Source organism: Barbus barbus (genome assembly GCF_936440315.1).
Source record: "Barbus barbus genome assembly, chromosome: 26".
In the NCBI taxonomy this organism is placed as follows: domain Eukaryota; kingdom Metazoa; phylum Chordata; class Actinopteri; order Cypriniformes; family Cyprinidae; genus Barbus; species Barbus barbus.
The window spans coordinates 26,761,217-26,785,401 of NC_136754.1; the positions used below are offsets into that span (position 1 = coordinate 26,761,217).

The 24,185-nt window shown below is 36.2% G+C and overlaps 2 protein-coding genes and 1 long non-coding RNA gene across 3 annotated transcripts in view; 1 reads left to right on the plus strand and 2 right to left on the minus strand.

Annotated features, from left to right (window-relative positions):
* The window catches only part of LOC306846468 (low-density lipoprotein receptor-related protein 8-like), a gene marked incomplete at its 5' end in the record, with an annotated part of 102,368 nt that overhangs the window by 16,603 nt on the left and 61,580 nt on the right, over positions 1-24,185 (plus strand). Inside the window, one exon of the mRNA XM_079379888.1 lies at positions 18,434-18,556. Within this exon, the coding sequence (XP_079236014.1) occupies positions 18,434-18,556 (123 nt within the window). The remainder of the gene's footprint in view (positions 1-18,433; positions 18,557-24,185) is intronic.
* LOC306846469 (uncharacterized protein) lies at positions 13,155-15,356 on the minus strand. Its single transcript, XM_079379889.1, has 3 exons — positions 15,238-15,356; positions 14,292-14,390; positions 13,155-14,108 (listed from the first exon to the last, which is right to left on the minus strand). Exons 1-3 carry the CDS (start codon positions 15,340-15,342, stop codon positions 13,812-13,814), a joined length of 501 nt encoding a protein of 166 aa, XP_079236015.1. The 5' UTR covers positions 15,343-15,356; the 3' UTR covers positions 13,155-13,811.
* LOC306846470 lies at positions 15,374-17,013 on the minus strand. The gene is made up of 3 exons (XR_013782073.1): positions 16,989-17,013; positions 16,593-16,666; positions 15,374-16,169 (listed from the first exon to the last, which is right to left on the minus strand). It is a non-coding gene; the product is annotated as an uncharacterized lncRNA (long non-coding RNA).

Sequence of the window (24,185 nt, forward strand, 5' to 3'; positions counted from 1 at the left end):
ATGAATGCAACAGACCACTTAATTTTGGGACAGGCTCTTTAAAAATAACTACACAGGGCATTAAAAATGTGACTCGGGGAGCTGAACTCCCATCATGCCAGTTTGTGTGTGTGGGAGCCATACACTAAACGACTGAGGATCACAAAGACTTTAAAGCCATTTAAAGTCGGCACATGTGCTTTTTCGTAGACTCACGAGACGCACAACAAATGAAAACAATATGTGTTTTGAAATAAGCTCAAAATATCAAACTAAGCTCAAAATCCTCCGACATCCAAAGGAGGGCATCCATAAGGGTACACACAACAGGAACAAAAACACAGAGAAAACGGGAAACCAAATAGAGGGTAGAAACACGGAGGTAACTGTTGTCGGTCAGGTCTTGTGTCACGTTATGCTATTCAGGGAGAATGCAGGAGGCACGAGAAAACGTTTAATCAAGTCTTTAATCAAGGAAACACTGGGAATAATCACAACAGGAGCTTGAGCAAACGCATGTAGAAACAAGTAGACGCAACAAACACAAACTGAACAGACTGGGGCTTATAACACAGGATAATGACGGAGAGACAGGGGCGGGGAATCAACTAATAATCAAACTAAACAAAGACAGGAAGGTGACCAAATAAGGCAAAACAGGAAATGAAACACATGACAAATCAGATCCAATCCTGACATTGTCGTTCCAAAAAAAAAAAAATTCACTGCCATTATAAAGCGTGGAAGAGCCAGGACATCTTTTAATACTACTGTGATTGTGTTTGTTTGAAAAAAGAAAGTCAAATATACCTAGCATGGCTTGAGGGTGAGTAAATCATGGGGTAATCTTCATTTTTGGGAACTATCTCTGTAACTGAAAGTTTTTTTTTTGGGAACCCAGAATGGTTCTTCTATGGCATCGCTGTGAAGCCCCCCTCCTTTATTTTTAAGAGCGTAGCATCAACTCAATGGCAAAAGTTGTGTAGTGTATTTCAGGCTTTAAGAACATTCTTGCAAACTTATTAGAATGCATCGCTTTATCTTAATGTATCTTTATCTTCAGAAATTACTTAACTTCTTTCTCGTGAAAATCAAATCTTAATCTAAATTGTTCAAACTTGATTGTGGCAAAGTCCTAAAGAGTAGACGCTTATATGAAATCCAAGCGAAATCCAATGCTCCCTCCTCCACCCGCAAAACTATCATTAATCCAGAGTCGAGGGTGAAATCCAGCCTGGAGGAGCAGAACAGACAGCACTGCTGACTGCTGAAGCTTCATTCTAGTGCATCTCTAATGTTTGAGCTGTAATGCCAGATGGCAGCGTGCCCCCTGCCAAGCACCGCCCGACCCCTGTGAGGCTTGTGCTCGGTGATCAAAGCTCCACTGAGTTCTGCTTGGAGGAGATGCAGTCCAAATGCATCATTGTTGAGGAAAGCTGGGTTGAAACCTGCCCAGAGAAAAAAGGGTGTTAAAAGCTGTGTTTTCATCTAACGTCACGCTCAGACCCAACAGAGCAGCTGTGGCAGATGAAATGGCGTTCTTCATCATTTATCACAAACATATTGCGAGGCCCGAGGTCGAAACAAAGGAGAACGCAGATTAACGATTACCAACAATTTGTCAGCAGTGAAGTATTACACTGTCTAGACACAAATCTAGCATCGATTGAGGGAAATTCGCTGTGAAGAATAAGGAAGAATCTTTGTGAATTGTGAAGGGGGTGCTCTGTTTTCTGTGAAGATGTTGAAGCCTTGTTTGATGTTTACACGCTGCTGCTTAAATGATGTCTGTAGGAAACAGCCCACACATTTCTGTGCACTTTACTAATCAAACGTGTGCACACCACACACACGCAGGATCTTTATTCTGAGGTTAAACTAGCATCAGCACTCTAATGTGTTTGATCGAATACTTGCAGGCTGGAGGTCTCCAACCATATTGTGAGTGAGAGCTACCTGAGGAGAGCTGCTGTAGCCATGCTGTTTCTTTACCTTATGCTTCAGACAATAACATTCCACTGATGAGTATATCATTTTATTATTGAAATATTATTATAAGGGCCAAAATAATTCGTAGTTGGTGGCCAGTTTTGCTTGGATTTGATTATATCTCTTTCACTTTTCTCTGATGTCACTTACAGCCAATAAGTATATTTATTGCCTGGCTGTTTCAAGGCCTACATGTAACCATTGTGCAGATAAAGTCTTCAGTTCAGTAATAGTGAGGCAGGAAATTGATTGTTCAGTGAATTGTAATGAAGTTGGACCTGTGCCAGTGCAGTTATTGCACTTCCTTCTAACTACTACTGCAATACTGTATGCAACGTCCATACAGAGATAAAAAAAAAAAAGTCTGCAATCTTAAAAATGCCTAATACTGGACGCCTTTCACTTTCTTTACACCAACTAGTCATTCAGAAACCCACTGACTAGTCAATTGTGAAAAAAATGTAGTTTTGCACATCCCTATTTCAATAAACTTGAGAAACCCTCTTATAAATAGCATAGAATGAATGGTTTGATGACAGTATATGTTTTTTACAGAGCTTCACGTAGATGTGTATTTTATTATAACCTCCCTTGAGAGACCATTAGACAGACGGCAGCAGAAAATTACCACTGAGAGTATTAAAGTACACACATTATCAAATCCTCAAAGTACTATAATAGAAGATATGCCTCTCCAATGCTATTTTACAAGCACAAATACAAGTAAAATAAACCAAATGTGTAAGTAACATTATCAGCATCGGTGATAATAAACTATAATTCTTAATTCCAGCCAGGATGCCAAATATTGATTTTGCATTGTTGATATGAGGATAAAAATACGAGGGGATCTGGATTAGATGTGAAGGCATGTCTTGGGTTTATATTCTTATATGTGAAGCATGTCCAATCGTGTGATAGACACATTTATTTGAGGATTACACACATAAACATGATTGGGGACAGGCTGTTCTCTGGAGCGGGTATTCAAAGCTCCAGGTATTTCAATTTGTCCCTAAGCCTTAATTCTGGATCAGACTCCTGTTCAAATCCTGCAGTATTATATATGAGAGGAAGAGGAAGTGAGAGAGAGAGAGAGAGAGAGCGTGGCAGAGAAGTTAATTGTAGTCTCAGATCAGTTAAAGGAAGCTTGAAGACTGTTTTCCTTTATCCCATGCTTGTGCTGATTAACACTCATGAAAGTTTTAAAATTACTCTTTTTAATTGCAGTCATCTTGTGCTAAAATTGCATGATTGCATTGTTGCATTATTTTTAGGTATTGCTTAGCCTGGATTCAGATGAACAGTACACTGAAAAAAAAATTTTTTTTGGCTGTTATTTGATCATGTCCTCAAATTTAAGGCTTGATTAATCAGTTAAATAGAGTGTTTGATTTTAAAATGCACCACAATGATACTCATTTGATCTGCAAATTTGTTGGTAGAGAACTGTTACTTGATTAATCGTCATAATAATCATGTAGATTGTCTTGGCTAAGAGTTTTACATTAATATGTCACTAGGATAATGATGTGATACTCTAACAGGAAAAACATAGAACACACAAACATTAGCTCAACAAACCTGTTAGTAAATAGACTGACCTATTGTTTGTCCCCACTGGCCTGCGTGAGACCTGCATGTAGGAATCATGTACATTGCGCTGTCTGTCTGTCTGCTTGTTTGAATGCTGATTGTCAAAACAATTGCAGTTTACTTGATTAGCAAGATTAATCGATCAGTTAACAAAGTTTTTTTGAGGCAAAAGTTATTGTAGAACATATTGCCGTCTTGTTTTATTGGCTATATGTGGCATGCTTTTCACGTGAAACAACACTGCCATAGTAGCGCTGTATACTGTATTGGACATGAACGGCCTCTGCAGTCGTATTTACATCTGGGAAACGAGAGATAATTTTGAGTTTCTGAGTTGGGCAGGCCATACATTTTAAACATGGGGGAAGAGAGAAACATAGCTGTAGCACTGATTAGTTTGACTTTCAACTTTCTCATTGCTTTCTCTTATTGTTACAGTCATGTATAATTAAATAAATAACCATTTGTTGCTAATTTTATGCAGCATATTTAACCAAAATGTCAGCATCGTCAACAAGCTGAATATCTAGATAGGGCAGTGAATGTTTATATGATGAATGGGATGCTACATTCTATTAAAACTAATAATTTCCTATACATTTTGGCTTTAATACGATTTCCAATAAATGGACAAGAATGAACTGATAAATGAACCATCCCCCATGATTCCTGTTCTTTACAACGACAAAGCACTTGAACGTGACAAATCGTAATTGCAGCTTGAGAAGTGAGAAGTATAGGAAATTTCCGATACCACATGAAGGCAGTTTTAAAAAAACTATAAAGGTAGATTTTGCTAGTACTTATGTCTGAAAGCTAAAATAAACATGTGGTTGAAAATATATATATGGCCATGTCATAATTACCCTGATTGTGAACTTGTGAAGTTTTTTCTTAGAACTCATAATTATATCATGTAAACTAGGAATTTTCAGAGAGCTCTGACTTGTACCACCTGATCGCTGCAGATTCATTTAGGTGCTGACAGTGTTGCCATAGAAACGCATAATTCTGAGTTTGAGGATGTGGACAGCTTCGAGTAGAACGTCATTTTGAAATTATGTTAATTACTACATGCATTTGACAGCATATGACAAGCACTGAGCGTGTCTGGCTCTGGCCGAGCACAAGCCAAAGCGTGAAAGTAGATTTGAATTTAGCGTTTGATCACATGATGCACTCAGAGCTGGGTAAATTGTACTGATTACAAATTACATGACAAAAACTGTAGTTAGTAACATAATCCTTTACATTACACATTTTAGTTAATGTAATGATTACTTTTAGATTACTTTTGATTTAACTCATTCTTTCACATTGATTTAAATAGGATTATCTTGTACCATATTGATATAAAACTACAAAGAGAAAGAAAATATATTCCATTCACTGTTATTAACAACATGAAAAGCATTAAACATTACATTACGACAAGGTTTCCCAAACTGGGGTTCATGAAAGAACTGCAGGGGGTATTTTTAAAAATAACAACAATCAAAATAAAAGATGAAAAAGACAAATTAGGAAGAATAGATTCATTTTAATTATTTATTGCTATTGTGAAAATAATATGTAATCTTGTAATAAAAAAAAACTGTAGTCTGATTACAAATATTTTAAAATGTAATATAATCTAATTATAAGTACTTAATTTTTGGAATCTGATTACACTGAAAAAAATGATACAAAAATATGTTGAAAGTTAGACAACTAAATATATTTAAATGTAGCTAAAATAAATTGATTGCAACCACTTACTTTAAAAAAATTTGGTAAATTCAATGAATAATTTTTTTTTTTTTTCAGTGTACGTAATCCAGATTACATGTAATCAGTTACTAGATGCACTGAATGTTCTACGCATCAGGGACCAGCCTAGAGCGATCACAGTGGTGTGATTGTATGTGTCGTAGGGTTAATGATCAAAATCGTTGGCCAATTGGTAGATTAACAAGATATACAACACATATTACTTGCTTAGCAGACTGCATGTTGTGCATTTTATCATCAAAAGAATCATCAGATTACCCAATTACCAGCTCTACTCTGAACAAAGATCTGTGCCATACAATGATCATCACCTCTGATGCTATTGGATTCTCAGAGGGTCCTTTTGATTTCTGCTCTAATGAAACAGGGATCTGCGAGTGTTTGCTAACAATAGAGCAGGAGAGTGGAGTATCAGAAGAGGCACAGGGAGGGATTCTGAACTGTTGAAGCTCTTCTCCCCCATCAATGATGCCCAGACACACGGCTGCAATCCTGCCTAATGCGATTTCATTCCCCAAATGCACACTATTTAATTTCAGGGATGATATTTACAAATGAAATGCTAATCTTCTGTTTGCTTGGGCTGAATTTGAACGGGAGACTTAGAAACAGGCTATTACAACAAAACTATTACTTATTGTTGTTATATTGTGTGGGAGTAATCCTCTGTTTTCAGATACTTCTTAGACTTTATTTTGTACTTGAAACTGCTCAGGTTCAGAGAAGGTTAGATAGTCTCTTGTTACAGATGCATATTTTTGGCCGGTGTTGGTTCATCTCAGGCTTTGTCTTTTAAATCATGCTAGAACACACAGTGATAGAAGACTGCGGGACCAAAGCAAGATGTAGAGACGGATAGAGGTACGCTTGTCTGCCCTGTTTGACAGAAAGGAGAAGCGTATCTGGCTGATGGTGGGCAGGCCTCGGGTGATTACAGCGTCCAGATTGAGCTGCTCAAGCAGAACTCTATTTCTTATCTGGCGGTGAAGCTCAAAGGACTGTAGCACATATAATCTTGTCATTGGGTTATGAGGTGCGGTACCGCTATATTTCTGATCTGATCCAAAACATACTGATCTGCCTGTCTGTCTATGGCCTACATAGGTAGCTGTCTTCTAAGGCAACATCCTAACCAAAAATGGGACTGGTTTGAAACAACTTCCTATAGCATGCAAACCCAACTCGTGACCTCAGGACCCTAGTTTGAGTAGATATATTCCATTTTAAAGGAACAGTTCACCCAAAAATGAAAATTCTGTCATAATTTGCTCACCCGCAAGTTGTTCCAAACCTGTATGAGTTTCTTTCTTCAGTTGAACGCAAAAGAAGATATTTTGGAGAACGTTGGTAACCAAACAGTTCCTGGCAGCCATTGACTTCCATAGTATGGAAAAGAAAAAGAAGTCAATGGCTACCAGCAACTGCATATTGTATTTTCAATATACAAAAAAGGAATTCATACAGGTTTGGAGCATCGTGAGGTTGAGTATGACAAAATGTTCATTTTTGGGTGAACTATCCCTTTAAATTTGAAAACAAGGCTGTAAGGAGAAAAACTTCAGGCTTTTTAGTAGAAATGTAATATTTAATTAATAGAAATTGATATACTGTTATTTACATTTTTGCGAAGAAATTAGTTGGTACAACTGATTAAATAGATGTTGAAAATACATTCATGTCACTCTGGGAGAACTAAATAAACTGAAAAAGAAGCATACTTTTAACAGAAATTATATAAAGAATATACTTAAGTGCAAATTTATTGTCAAGTTTTTGGACACTTAATTGTAATTACAGTTTAAATTGATTTGAAATGTTAGCTAAACTTAAGAGCGTTGACCCACTTAAGCAGGACCTAAGTACATCTTTATATGTATTTTCAGAATTATTTCTGTTGTCTTGAAATATGGTTAATGTGTACTGTTGAATATACTGACAAAAATATGATGATTGTTAAAAAGTAATTTAATACATTTAAAATGGATCAAGTTTAAATATCATATCAAACAACACACTAGTTAAAATTATAATTACTTTACTTGTGATTTAGTTTATTAGTCAAACAAATAGTTAAAACATTAATTTGAAATGTACTTTTTAGTATTTTTTTTACATTAATACAAAGTACTCTTTTTTTTTTTAAAGTGTACTTAAGTGTGTTAAATAATATCATAATCATGAAAGTGGCCTTTTCAGTTCTTTTTTAAAATATACTTTTAAGATTTTAAGTATACTACACTGGAAAAAAAAGTAAAATTTACTTAAGTTTAAAATACAAGTTTTTGCACACATATTTTTAAAGTAAATTAAGTTGAAATAAGTAAAATCTACTTAACTAAGTTTAGTAAAATTAGCAAAGGAAATAAGTAAATCCCAGTTAGAGTTTGAGGAGTCATTTCTACTTAATTATTTTAAGTGTAATCTGCAATACTCAAGTACATTTCACTCACTCATGGTTTATAAACTTTACTCAAACAAAGGATCACTTACAAACACATAAGCAAGTAGCTAGCTTTTTATGCTTTTTTAAATAATAAGTCTACTCAATATAATTATTACCCAAATGAACAGAGAGAGCAATACTTGGTACATACACAGTAGCTGGGTTACCATCACCCTGTTTTAATGCGCATTTTGAAGTATCGCATGAGAAACGAGTGATGGAAACGCCAAATTTAGAATAAAGATTACGCTCGTTTGAGGTAGTTTTTGACTTGTGAGAAAATGGCTTAATGCGAATAAAGGGAGATGGAATGCATTTTGCGAATAACTTCCTCCAAGCGCATGAAAAAAGGCATGTGACTTTGCGCTATGAGACGGGATAACTTGACTAGCAGCGGACTGATCTCGATCACAGCATCTGAAATGTTGTTATGGTCGTTCTGAAATGCCTGAGCAGAGTGTGTCATCAAAGTATTTCTGTATAACTGTCGTACCCGACTGTGTTCCCAAACAGCAGCATTCACCTCCGAAAGCAATGACAACATTTATTATGTTTCGTCTGCTCGCTATGAGGTGCAATTCATTTTTCATATGAAAATGATTATATTCAGTAGCTTTTACTAGTTTTCTATAGGCTATTTAGTGCCAGTTTACCAGGAAGTGACGGTTTTGTTCTCTTAGACTCGTTGGATGGAAACGGTGCTCGTTCGCAAATATTTTATGCGATATTCCAATTTTGTGCATAAGTTAAATTCGCAACTTTGGATGGAAACCCGGCTATTGACGGTAACAATCAGTGAATAGTGTTTGGGTATGAATGGGTCATTTTGAGTAGAAAATGAACTCCAGATGTCACAAAATAGCAAATTACTAAACCTAACAACAAAAGCAACCATAAAACTGTGTAAATACAACTCAAAAACAGTGAAAAATGTAACCTTATTAATTACTCATGCCCCAGTGCATGATGGGAACAAACTGGATCATAACTTTGATATTTACTTAAAGAATCCTTGTAAACATAACAAACAATTCCAAGTAGTTATAAGTTCAAAAAACCCGTTGCCTTAAAATTATTAAATAATAATAAAAAAATAAGTTAAGTGAATTGTCAAGTTCACTTAACTTAAAATTAAAATTAAGGGTTTCCTCAATTTTTTTTGTTAAATCAACGTATCACTTTTTACAGTGGAGGAAACCTGTTGCCCTAAAATTATTAAGTAAATAATAATTAAAAAAAATAAGTTAAGTGAATTGTCAAGTTCACTTAACTTTTATTTTTTTATTATTATTATCTACTTAATAATTTTAAGGCAACAGGTTTCCTCAATTTGTTTTAAGTTAAGTCAACGTATCGCTTTTTACAGTGTACAAGCTTAAATTGAGTACTAACATGATTTACTCTTTTTAAATTCTTGCTTGAATTAAATTATTTAATGTAGAAATTACATTTGTTTCTCTGTAGTAATTACTTCCACACAAAATCATTTTCATTCAGTGTACCAGTAAATATTCAATAAAATTAAGCACTTTTTTTGGAAGGAATTTCTTTGTTTTCATATCTTTTTGTTTTCATTTCAAATCAAATATGGCATCTACACTAACTTAATTCTATTGATTCTTGTAGCTGTACATTAGCATTTGCTAAACTAATCACACCATACTCAAAAAGGGGAAAAACACACTAACTGGTAAAATATGTTATTCATTAGAATTGTTATTAATACTTAAGTACTGAATGAAATCCTGTCCTCTCAAGCTCGTCGCAGTGCACACTGGGATTGTCTTATCTGTGAAGGATAGGATGAGATGCATAAGTGTCTGTAGTGAGCTTATAATGCCTTACAATGCTGCTTATGTGATAGAACAGCGCTTTTGAGATCCTCCATGCACATTTTCTGTTAAACATTTGACAGAATTTGGCTCTGTAGTGCCTTGGGTGATTTAGGATAATGCCTTTATGGAAAGTAGCTGACAGAATGAATACTACTTTTCCTTCTTATACGCTACTGCCAGAGAGATTAGAAACTTTGTTTGATTGTAGATGTCAGATTGGACACCATCAGGTCTGAATTATGATTGCTTATGATGCTGAAATCATCTTTTTTTTTTTTTTTTTTTTTAGGAGCACATGTTCATCCTATTACCTGAAGCTACTTAAAAATATGTAGCAATGAATGTGGATTTGATGCATTATATACAGTTATGCGGTGTGAGATTTTAAACTATGAGATTTTACTGTGGGCAACTATCATGAATAGTTTAGACACGTTGTTCAGGTGCAATTTTACATTCTTTACTTTTTCCATCCCTCGCTTTCCCTGTTTCTTTCTCTGTTTCTTTGAGTACCATTCTGTCTTAATTAAAATAGCAGAGCCTCCCTAACAGATCGCACTAGTTGGTGAAAAGAGTTATTAGTAGTAAACAACCTTAGTGAATCAGTGAATGTGCAGATGTCCTCATTGTCCTTCAGACATCAAAGCACTACAGTTACATTCAATTGAAATGAAATGCATCACAATATCGTCTGCATGTGTGCAGGCATCAGTGCATCAGTGCAGTATTCACAGTGCCCCAACAATATTCCAATATTCATGTGTTCGAACAGATTATGCATTTTTGGGGAACATCAGAACATTTTGTACATATACATGTTAAGGTTAATCACAAAAATGTTTGCTTCCTTTTCGTCTTATTATTTTATTTGACTTTTGGATTGGATTTTTACTTAGTGGATGATAAAACAGCGAATAAAATCCTCCCAAAATGATTGATGGAGACATTCAAGCCATATTGAGAAACAAAAATGTAAATTTGTATTCCTGGCAGCCATTAAATAAACACATTTATTTCTATAGTGCTTCATACAATATAAATCGTTTCAAAGCAGCTTCACAGTAAACAAGAAAGTGTCAGTGTTAATATTGTTTTAATAATTATGGAAAGACTTCAATTTCAGCAGACAGCAGCTTTATAGAAGACAATAGTGTCATTATTCAGCTCAGTTTAGTGGAACAATTATTTAACTTTGTTCAAAAACACTGTCAATGTTGCAAAGTTTATCAGTTATGAAAAAAACTCAATTCAACTATACTGTGGTAACCTGAGGTTTTTACTGTTTCTTCCTGATTTAACCCATAAAAAATGTTTTATTGGTAAATGTTGGTTCAGTGATGTTAAATCATATTTTAGACTTGAATAAAACAGTTTAATTTAGATGTCACCATTTTTGGGTGCCACTTTTTCAGTGTATAAAGCAGCTCTGCTGAAAACAATAATGTCATTATTCAGCTCTAATTAGTTCAATGTTGATTCAATTCAGTTCGATAACAATGCCAATGTTGAAAAGTTCATCAGTGGAATTAATTTAATTCAGATGAAAGCAGCAGAAGACAACAGTGTCATTATTTAGCTCCGTTTAGTTCAATGTTGATTTAATTCAGTAGCAGCATTGGGACCACTCACATTTTCTTCATGAAAACTGAAATGTACTTTTTTTAATCAGGTCATATTACATATTCCTAAATTTAACAGCTGTGTCTGTAGTCATAGAAAAAGAAGGGTAAACACATTCATCTGACCTAACTGACCTAAGCTTAGTCTTTCTGTGCACAGTGGGTTTTGAGTAAAATGTGCTCGTAATTTGGTCAAAATAAATTGGAAATAATTTTTTACTTGAGCTGGACTGAATCAAGACATTTTAAGACATTTTTATCCAATGTTTTTCTATAAATTATTTTACAGTTGCATTGCTGAAACACTAAAATGAAACTAATTCAGTGTAAAATGTTGCATTTAAAAACTATCAATACACTTGCATTAGAAAAGAGTGAAAGGTGGCAGCTGTTGCTAAGGTTAGATTGGTCAGCAGTGTTTAGTGTAAAGTGTCTATCATGATTACAATCTGCTCAATAAACGCGTGTTTACTGTTGTGAGGGGAAGGAGAGAGCTGCTGATGTAATATTCCTGTTAGAATCACATTCTCGGGTGAGTCAGATGAGGGCTTGAGGGCTGCGGGTGCATTCTGTTTGATTAGACGCGTCCCTGTTGGCTGGTTACTGGCCTACACCACGCATTGCATTTACCAGAGTCCAAGGACAATAGGAAGCCTCACAGAGCTGTGGGGAAAGAAAATGATGCAGCATTGCCGCAGCGGATCCTTCAGGTTTGTCGACAGGGTCTTGTGGAGTTGTGTTAGGCTGTTGTGATTGCCGCCCACTGAAGGACTGCGAGTGTTTGTGAGAACTCGACAGGTGGAGAGCAGAGCCTCTGCATATAATATCTGCAGCTCCAGACTATTGTCCGTGCTCTGTTGCTTACAGCTCCATCTGCTCAGATCAGTGAATGCAGTAGTCTTACACAAGCAAAGTCAGCATGGAATGAAAATTCACAGTTTTCTTAATGCATGTCATTGATCTTATTGTGAACAATTCATCCATGCATATGTTAGGCCTAATTTTGCACATTTTTATCTAAAATGTCACAACTTGATCTTGCAGTGAAATTACAGTCTTCTCTTTAGTTATGTAGGTTGCACTTCTCCAATCATTTAGTCTGCTTAAACCTGACTCTTTCTTACAGATCTGCATCCGTCACACACTGCCTATTTTCAGGAGAGACAACCACATTTAAATAGTGAATCCTCTAAATTACAGTTTTGTGTTTACAGAACAAAGTCACTCATGAAATTGCTGACTGATGCCGTTTTTCTTTATGTTCTTGCCTCATAAAGCGATCCGTTTTTTGGGAGTTAATAAAGTAGGAAGTTGATGACACATTGATGAAGTTTGAAACAATCAAGACTCTTTCTAGATCTAGCCTCCTGGCCAAACTGAGCAATCGAAGGAGGAGAAGGGTCTTTGTTAGAGAGGTGATCACTGATCACTGATGGTCACTCTGGTTGAGCTCCATGATCTTATATGGAGATGCACTGTAAAAAGTAATACCTAGATCTAACTTATAAAAAGTGAGGCAAGTGGCTGCATTGGATGTTTTAAGTTGAGTCAACTTGCAGCCTTTTTTAAGTATCATAAACACTGCAATATTACTTAATACAAACGCAACAAAATCAAGTTGAGTTAACTAATAGTACTAGTATTACTCAGTTAGATAAACCTACTTTTCTTGGTACAGGTAACTTATTTATGGGTTGCTACAAGTAACCTATACTCATTTTAATTAGGTTTTATGAACTTTATGTTCTTAGTAAAATTAACCTAATCATATGAATAAACATTTTAATTGAGTCCTGGCTATAACCTCAGAAAAGAAATCTAAATATATATATATTCTAAGCACTACAGTAATTAACTTTACATAAACACTTTGTCAATAACAATTACAAATTCCTTTGAAGAAGAAAAAGATGGGAAGATAGATTGAAGACAATAACATTTATTCAATGTCAACCAGCGTCACTTTTAACAGTGACTACGAAACATGTACACAATAATATAAAACAAACACTGTATAAGTGTATTTTCAACCTGTTCAGAACAGTAAAGTGAAATATTTATACTGTCCAATCTGCAATGTTTAGATAAAGGTAAATGTGAGCCATAATATCACATTGTATCACAGTGGCACTGCAATGTCAAAAATGATTATTTCCATATTTTGAACAACTGTTATTTTTAAGAACTCCCAAATTGTGCACACAACACTGTTGAGTATATACCTCATGAGGTAAGGATCGGCACAGAACACAGTCCAAAGTCCACATTAATTAAGGCACTGAACAATGAACACAAAAGGAAAATGCCATGGAAATTATATTACCTGAGCAACTTGTACCTGTCTTAAGGTCCAAAAAAAAAAGAAAAAAAAGAAAAAAGAAAAAAAAAATCTGTAAGACCAATTATTTTAAATCAAAATACTGGTAAAATTCCGAGACAAATATTTATATCACCCTGAAGATTGTCAAATTATCTGATTATGTTACAGTATGTTTAAGTTTGTATTTGGTAAACTCGCCTACCAAAGATTGCATTTTTTCAAATGATGGCAAACAATGCCAGATGCCATTGAGAAATCATCTAAGACAACTTGGTGAGGAGATTTGCATACTTGGATGATGGTTTAGGACACATGGGGTCCAATCCCACAAAGAGCCTCTGATATATCTCAAAAGTATACACCAGTTTGGAGGGATACTTGAGGTCGAGGGCATAGGTAAGTCCAAACAGGAGGCAGCATGCTTTCGACAGGTTTGGGAGACCTCTGACCACGGGCTGTCCTTCTATGATAATCCCAATCGTGTTGGGTTGATGGCACATGTAAATTTTCAGTGGGCAACTGCCAAGCTCAGCGTGCACCTCTGTTTCATCACGACTCTATTGGTGGAGACAAAAAAGAAAAAAGTGTCCTTGCCTGTACCTGATTGGTCATCACATTATTGTTTATTAAGCTACAGTGTTTAAATATTTTTCAAGAGCAAATGTAATTATCCCATATCATCACAATATTCATACATACAGACAGAAAAATAGACAAGTAGCTTTAAGCCCAATACATACGTGGTGGACACTGATGAGGTCTTCCTGTCTCTCCCCCATGTACTCAATTAGGCATCTCAGGACCACTTCTCTCCTTTTGTCCACAGAGGCAGATGGATCCTGTCAAAAAGTAAAATCTGATCAAAATTCACAGCCTGATGACAGTAGCACAAACCACAGAACCTCTTTATTTCAACCATTCAATTGCTGTAAAAGGTCCTACTATACATACACCACTGTACTACAAGATCTCATAATATCACCAGCATCCCAGCATGTTGTTTACACAAAAACGTTAAGGGGGACAGTTCACAAAATTGAGATTTAACTGTCCAAGTAGGCTGTGTTCATCAGTATGAATCAAGCTTCTATTAGTACACTGTCTATTTCTCACCTCAAATACTTTCTTACACATGTTTTAGTGGACCTTTTATGTGTAAAGAGACTGCTTAAGAGCAAGGCACACTCTTGGAAAACGGTGATGAGGGAATTGCATCACTTATACACTTACATACATATGCAGCCAACATTTCTATTAACAAAAAGAACAGTCTTGGAGTACACAGAAGAAGTGTAACTTCACTGAATGTTCGGGCATACATTCTCACACTAGATCATAAAAATAGCAATGTCATGTTAACGCACTGTCGCTAACTTTGGGGCTAACTATCCCTTTAAACTACGCTACTCTTAGAACAGTGCCTTACATGTAGTTTTCCTTTAAAGAATGAGGGTGGTGGGGGGTTCTGACAATGTAGGGTGTTATGATCAGTCTCTGGGTAGTATGAATGTGCTCACTATGTGTCATAACAACTGGCTCAGTAGATTTCAACATATGCTGCAGATACACCATCCTTCCCATTAGGAACACGGTGAAATATTGATATGATCGTATTGATATCAGAACATTATAGAGAATACATTTTGGATGGAAAATGCTTTACATAAGACCATTTTTTCCTCTTACCTGGATGAGTATCATCATTTGGGACTTGATTCTTTGACCGACGGCTCCTCCTTTTGCGTTGAAAAGTGACAACAGCTTTGGAGTGTGCCTGTCCAACCGAGACATAAATGTCGACTCAAGTGATATGCCACTGATTCTCAGGAACTCTTCACAGATCTGTAAAGAGAAGCATACCATCTTAGTTACATACCAGAAGTGATATGTTTGTTTTTTCTGTGAATTAAACCACATGAGAGTTTTGGATACAAATTAGTTTTCAATCAAATGAAAATCATGGACGGTGTCAAGCAGTAAAGGAATATATTCACTTTATAGTTATTTTTAAGTATGAAAAATGCAAGAATTAAATTTAATCTTTAGTCAAGTTTGTTGCCTTATGTGCCCCGACTTCACAACTATGGGCCATTTACCATAATTGAGCAATGCGAAATTCAGCTGAATGTGGCACAGCATAAAAGAAACAGAGTCTGATGGTGAAGAAAGTTTTGTGAATTATAATTTGAAAAAGATACTGTTGACAGTACTGTTGCATACTGCACTGTATTTTTTTAGCCATACCAGTAGATGACAAAGAATTGGATTTTAGCTAGTCAACTTTGCTGAGTTTACCTTACCTGTGATGGTTCAAAGAGGGCAGGCCATCTCTCTAGAAGATCTGCAACACTTGGGGCTTGACCTACTATCTCCTGTCTTCTCAAACTGAAGGTTCTTGACATCATCTCATTTATAACTCTGCCATTATTCTTTTTCTTTGTCTCAGAAATTAACTCCAGCCTGTTACTCTCAAGCGAATCTTCTGTTTGAATTGTTTGCAATTTTACCTATGTTTTACTTACCTGGGAATAGTTATAGCTGCAATTGTATCTATTCTGAAGTTTTTTCTTACCTGAATGTGAAGCTTAAGACCCCGGGAAACAAAAGTGCTTGGGTATCTAAAGATAAGGAAAATGCATGTTAGAATAAGGTTAAAAATCAATGGTAAATGTAACTTATTTAAGTAATAGGTTAGAAATAGTTTTAGGGTTTTTTCAACCCAAAATCTGTCATCAATTGACTATGCAGTATTAAAAAACATGGATCAAATTTCTAAAATCAGACAGACTACTAAGCATACATCTCTACATTCAAATATGTGCATCTGCTTTAGTAATGCTAAAGTATACTAATTATTATTTATTTTTTATCTGTTAGGTGTGCAGATACCTTAACACTGTGCAGCCAACTTAGCTTGCTATGTGTGCAGGATAGCTAGCTATACAGTACAATTTGCAAACCTAACCTCATCTCCTTAGTGGAGTAAGCGATTTCGCGTGACTTTACATCACCAATAATTAGGCTAAATTTGCTTAACTTACCGTGTTAATCAGTCACTGAAATTCAGATCCGCTGGAACGAACAAACAGTTGAAGTGCCGAGGAAGATGCTGCATCTGCCCGGGAAAGTCCCCACCAGTGAAAAAGGGATAATGCCAACTTAAATATTTTAAAATATTTACGTTTGATGAACACACCTGCCACATCTACAGCTACTCTAATAAATTGTGTATGTGTCAACTCACTTTTATAACATTTCTTGGACACAACATCCACATACAAATAAACTACCCAAATAAACTGCAATAGTTTTATTTAAAATATATTGTTATATAAAAACTGACATATTTTAAGTAAAGAGGAAGTATATTGATACTTTTTAGTATAAAACAAATAAAATAGACTAGATTACAACTATTTAAATTATATAAAACCTACTCTGTGGCTGTAGCACTTTTTACAGTGTGGGAGAAACTTACAGAAGGACAAACATCACTGCGACACTCCACCAATCTGGGCTTGATGGCAAAGTGACCAAACTCAAGCTTCTCCTCAAGCTTCTCCTGATTGGAATTTACAAAAATACACCCAAATAGCTCTTAGACTATGAAAAAAGAAAGATTATCTGGTCTGATGAACCTCAATTCCTTATTCATGTCTGAGGGAAACCAAGCACCGCTTATCACCTGCATAATACCATCCCAGTGGTGGCAGGGACTGGGGAAGTGATCAGAGAAGACGGAAAGCTGAATGCAGCTAAATACAGAGATATCCTTAATGGAAACCTGGTTCAGAGAGCTCGGAACCTCAGACTGGGCTGAAAGTTCACCTTCCAACATAACAATCACCCTAAGCACACAGCCAAGACAATGCAGGAGTGGCTTAGGGACAACTCTATGAACATCCTCGAGTGGCCCAGCTAGAGCTGGGACTTGGAGCCTATCAGATATCTTTGGAGAAACCTATAAATGGCTGTCCACCGATGGTCCCCAGCCAACCTGACATAGCTTGAGATGAACTAAAGAGAAGAATGGCAAAAAACAAATGCAGATGTGCAAAGCTTGTTGCATCATACCCAAAAAGACCTGAGGCTGTAATTGTTGCCAAAGTGCTTTAACTAAGTTTTGAGTTAAGGGTATGAAGACTTGTGCAATGTCATTTTTTCAGTGTTTGCTTTTTAATAATTTTGCAAAGTTGTGATTTAAATCCATTTTTTACATGGTCATTATGGTGAGCGGGGTGTAGATTCATGTGGGAAGAAAAACGTACTTTAAAACAGTTTAACATAATAACACAAAATAACGAAATGTGAAAAAAATGAAGGGGTATGAAGACTTTCTATAGGCACTGTATGTGTTTGACATAATTCTGTGTTTTAGGCTAAACAGAATCATGAATATTTCTAGTTTCTTTTTCAATCCTATACAATTTATTCATTTTTAACAAATCCTTTCCGTGACTTGGGGGTAATGAGTTGTTTCATTGAGTTATTCATTCATGTTTTTGTGTGACCGAGCATGAATCAAATGACTCGGGAGGTCGGGCTAATCAATTCTGTTTCCTGTACACACGACTCGGCAGTATACGGCAATTCTGGTACAGGACACAGAATTGATCAGTTGACCTTGTGAGATTTCTGATCTGAGACGTTCGGTCTTTCATCAGGTGACAGGCGTGTATGCTATGTACACAATATAGAACTGATTAGTTCACCTCCCGAGTCTGTACTTTCCTGAGTTTGTGCATTTATTGCTAAGTGTGATTATACAATACCAGATCATTTCAGTGTGGTCTCAGATTTCTGCCTCCCACTATATGGACACTCGTTTGTTGCTTAGAGAGTGTGCAAACATTTAACTCTCTCTTTCTTTCTCCGCGTGCAGTGAAGAACACATGCGCTCCCTCAGAGTTTGCGTGTGCGAACGGTCAGTGTGTTCCTGGGCGTTGGCGGTGTGACGGAGAACCCGAGTGTCCGGATGGATCAGATGAGGCTGATGCCACCTGCAGTAAGTCACATGTCGTAAAACTCATAATGCATATGTTTAATTATCTATTTAAAGCGGTGGTTCTCAACCTTTTGGATTTCAAGGCCCCCCACCCCTCGTCCGAGACAATATTTGAAGGCCCTATATGTTAGCTGATATGCACCTCTGGTATTTTTGTTGAAATAAAAATAAATTGACTCAAAAATATCTAGGCTATATTATTTTTACTTTTCTAATGCTAATTTATTTTTTAAATAATTTTAAGATTTATTGGAGCCCTTCTGGTAGTTTAAAGAATTTACATTTATTTTAAGTGCTATCAACCCCATTTGTAATATGCTAAAACAAAGAAAATCATTTTGGCTCGACCCTCAGTTTGTAAAAACAAGCACAATCTTGTTTACAGTACTGCATTAATGGAAGTCAACGGGTCAAGTTTATCCTACAGCAATAGTCCCAGCATTAAAAGAATCATGTAGACAACTTTCAGCAGCTCCACTGACATATTTTTTGAACAGAAGATTTAATGTAAGTGCTGTAATATAAATACAAGCTTCACATTTCAGTTGTCTAACCCTCTGGAATGCCTTATTCATTATGAATCATCCATAATGCATTACTGTCAAATGTGGGACAAGTCCATTTTTTTCCATTGGTAATTCAAGGGACTGAACTTGTATCGAACCCAGAAGATCCCTTTAGGCTGCTAATATTAAACACGCCACTCTAAACCGCACCTGAAGTGGAGTTAGCCTCTCAGTTACTGATTGGCCTCCCAGTGTGTTTGTTGTGCAGCAACTTGATTGTGTTTGTCTGATATTTGGTCTGATTTGTGCTGTTTCCTCTCTGAAGGAAAATCAAATGTGATTTTTAAGCGTTCATGTAGGTAGCTTCATGTAAACTCTATAGCTTTGCAACTGTATTCAAGGCCGAAAATCAGAGTGTGAATTTAGAAGCAACATTCTTTTCAATGTTGTTTGTGCCCTTGGAACAAGATATAGGAGTATTATTTCATTCAGGGGAAGTTGTTTCAAAGCTCATCATGGCAGCTCATCTAGTATTGAATTACATTTTCACCTTCTGCCATTGCATGTGCACTTTTCTCATGAATGATTCAGTCGCCATCCCCAACCAGTTCAGAAAATGTCTGTTCAGTGGGAAAACTTGAGAGATATTAAAAGAAAGGGCTGTATATGCTAGAATTCCATTAAAGATGAATGAGTCCACAGCTCACTTCTGCCCTATTACACAAAACTTCATTACTGTACTAACTGCTAAAACAGAAAAAAACAGAATGACTTTACATTTTTGTCTAGTGGAGTATAGCATCGTGATATTTGATATGTTTGTCCAAACTTTCTTACAAGTATGTGAATATGCAAGAAAGATTCTAACATTTCTGGGCTGCGTTTCCCAAAAGCATAGTAAGCCTAAGTTGATCCATTGGTCTACGATGTACTTAAGCTTACGATGCTTTTGGGAAACGCAGCCCTGGTCCTTACAACATGCTGAAGCATGCGTTTATTTAAACATAATAGTTCAAACTCTAAATCTTATTAGACCAGCTCAAAACCATTGTAAACGCACACCTGTGACCACACATCAGCTGAATTGTATATTAATATGCCAAGTTGCTGCAAACAGTCTAACGAATTAATGAACAGGTTAGAGGAACTAGATTCTTTACGCAGAACATCTGTGAACCTGGAAAAAGTTTTAGCATTTAAAAAAAGAAGTACAACAAAAAAACTGAAAATATATATTTTTTAAATTCTACAGTATTTATATGGTTAATAGAACAGTAATTAACAGTTATCATTAATAATATCACTAATAACCACAGTCCCTCCAGGATTTTGCGATTCTGCAGTTTTACATGCATTCTAATAAATGTCTATTTGACATCTGACAGGAAAAGTCTTAGAGACGTATTGCAGATGAGCAAACACCCTAAAAAATGCATCTTGCATATGTAAATGCAGACATCAAACAGACATCTCCGAGATGTACATGTGAGTGCTTTGCTGTCAGGTGCTGGTGCCACCTTCTGTAGAACTTAATGGCACTGATGTCCTCAAATGTTAGTCTGGAGCCCTACGATGGTTCTCGAAGTCAGAAAAGTTATAACAATGAAGAATGTTGTCCATGGTATATTTTCACTGCAAAACAATAAGAAATGTCACATAACACTGCAAATTTTGAGAAAAGCCACAGCAATATCAGTCATTTTAGGCCGCAAATATCAGAAAAAAAGTTGTTGTTAATAATAGTAATTGTGTATTATTATATATTATTATTATTATACTGTCTATCAACACCCTAGCTATAATTAAAAAATATTATCAATATTATTAGTTTTGTTGGTACAGAATGATGATAACAGTTTATTGGACATGGGGTTTTGTTGCCTTTATATCAATTTTATTTTGGTGCTGGTTTATTAAGTTAATATATCATTCAAGGCTATGTCTTACAGTGGTTGTACATCATGCTTTGAATTATGCTTTTTGCCTTTTTGCTGTATTGCTTTCTGCAGCCTCCATAGTACTTTAAGTTGTTTCAGTGTACTCAGCTGAGTACATGGTTACATCAGTTCACTCAATAGCCTTATTTCAGACATGTTTAGTCTGTCCAGTAGACCTCTTATGGCTGTTTTGACAAGTGAAAAAATAGAGACTGATTACATTGATTTAATGTGGCCAATATGTGTATTTTGTGAACGTCACAATAAAATCATTGCCGTGTTTCCATGACTACAGTACGCCGGCATCTGTAGGTGAGGAGCACAGCTGTGCAACATGAAACATCATCTCAGATTGACTGCAGCTCAAACATGAGCCCTCCCTGCGGTATTTCTGCTCTTTCCGCTCCATGTCTGCATTAACTTCAGCAGAAAGAGACCATCATGTTAGTTCATGTTCATTTTGTGGATGCCAGTAATGTAGATAGAAATAATAAGTCATTTACTTCTAGCTAATGCATGTGCGTATTGTGTTTGTTTCTTTCATCAGTAGGCTGCCGTTCATTTCACGTAGGCTGTTTTGAGAAAGTAGTTTGCATGCTAATAGGATTTTATAATCTTCAAGAAGCGTCTTCAACAGAAATGTCAAACAAAAGAGTCTCCTGATGCATTTAGATGGAATAAATACTCAAGAGCCATTTCAACAGCAGTTCTTCTAATGAATTCACACACTAAGACCGAGGCTCTCTGGAAAACCATTAGCTGATGGGCAAGATATAGGAAACAATTAGGGATGCTGTTTATTTGGAAGTCTGTTCATTTGCATAAATGGTTGTTATGCATTAGACTGAGTATTATTACATATCTCATGCATAAGTGAAGGATGTTTTTGTGATGTTATGTTTTAGTCAAAACAGGTAAAATAAACATTTACATTTGTCCAGTGACTTAAAAGTGACCAACACACAAGCAGTTTGTCATCATGACTCTAGTTTATGGATTTGTAGTCTTTTTTTAAAACTTTTTGTTAACTAAAATATTCATATATAAATAAATAAATAATATATTAAATATTTGGATATATTTATATATCTGGAAATATATTTCTGAAAATCCCGTGTCGATTTGTGCCTTGTTTGTAAATGAATCTGCGGTAAAATTAAGTGAACAAAGGATTGAGTTCTTCTTACTGACGCGGTCTGGATCTTCATTAAAAATAAAGTTCATCCACTCTTTCCTAACGCTGGGAGACTTTCCTAACTCTTTTCCCACAGCTTGGCACTGCACAGCGTCTTATTGTCTTCAGAGCTATCTTTATCGTTTTGTTTCTGATGTTTTTAATGTACATTGACCTCTTATATGTCACAAGATCAAGGGAATTTGGATTTCTCAGTTCATGACCCCTTTAAATCTTCATCTTGTTTGAACTTGGCTCAAAGCTGCTTGCTAGGGACATCTTTTCTTCTTGGAAGCTTTGGATTTAGTGAGCTTATTGTTACTCAAATCAATATTTTGTGTCCTATTATTTACTTCCATTATCTATGCATGAATAAAGCCAGGTTCTAGTCAACTGAAATCAGTTAAATACTGATTATTAGACCTCATAACAACTGAACGATTGGATCCTCTAGACATATTTTCTCCAAAAACACTGTGAGCGCACTGAGCCTGTGAAGCAAACACAGTGGTAGCCTCATTCATGTTTAATTTATCTATCTGCCATAAACAATGAAGCATGTACTTTATCCAGCAATATCTCAAAGGCTTTGTTTAGCGTTTGGCCTCAAACCACTTTCTTCAGCATTCAGGTCTTGTCAAAAAACCATTACGAGATGGCAGTCCTGAGATTGTGCCCTAAACTCAGCATCCTCAGATTGTGTCCTAACCACACTTGTTGCAAACTGTTTGTCCACACTAAAGATAAAACTGCTGTGACGTTATACATATTAAAACTTGCCACTTTACTATATTCATCACAATTTATTAAGCCCCGGTACACACCAAGCTGACGCCGACGAATCTATATACGTTTTTGAATGTAAGAATGTGTGCTGGGTGAATGTCTCCTATAAAGATGATTACCAAGGGCAGTCGTGGCCTAATGGTGGGAGAGTTGGACTTGTAACCCGAAGGTCATGGGTTTGAGTCTCAGGTCCGGCAGGGATTGTAGGTGGGGAGTGAATATCCAACACTCTCTCCACCCTCAATACCACGACTGAGGTGAGACCCTTGAGCAAGGCACCGAACTCCCAACTGCTCCCCGGGCGCCGCCGCATTGGCTGCCCACTGCTCCGGGTGTGTGTTCACTGCTGTGTGTGCACTTGGATGGGTTAAATGCAGAGCACAAATTCTGAGTATGGGTCACCATACTTCCACACACCACTTTCCTTTCCTGTCCTTATAATAAAATGTCTTCACTGGTCATGATTAATTACATTAATTTATCATGTTACCTTTACATACTAAATTAAATTTAAATTGACTCCTCTAATTTTTTACTAGTTGGAATCTTGAAATTAATTTAAATTTTAATGAATTTGTTCTGATCTGTCCACCTAAGATCACTGAATCTTATGCTCATCTTCCATTATGATGGATATAAAAGCTTCGCACAGATACACATAAATCCAAAGGTACAGCATGACATTTCTATAACACACACACACACACACACGCTTTTCCGTCTGTCACACACAGTTTTCATGCTGGAGTAACCTTGTGCTCTCACATTAGTGAGCACTACTGCAGGAGCACTGTTCTGGATGTCTTATTTAATAATAAATGATGCTGCCATGTTCAGCACATTTTCCTATTGCAAGGAAACGCACAGGAATGATAAAAGCCGATTTAACGGCTTTTAAAAGGAAAAACAGTCAAACCTCCTTTCATAGGGAACGCATTAGCGACTGAAAGCTAAGAATGTTTGAGTCAAAATCTCTACAGTCAAAATACAGCACAATCAGGGTTTTGCTGACCCACTTTATGTAATTGACTGCCATATGCTGTCCAATATGTTTAGTAAATCACTGCTGGACCTAGTGTCTTTTCCTTCAGTATATTGCCTGTCCGGCTGTAACATTACCCAGTTAGAATCAAAGGATTATTACTAGTTCCCTGATCTGTCTATGAAGGCAACTATAATGGCAGCTGAACTAAAACAGCACTTAAATAATTCAAATTAGCTTTCTG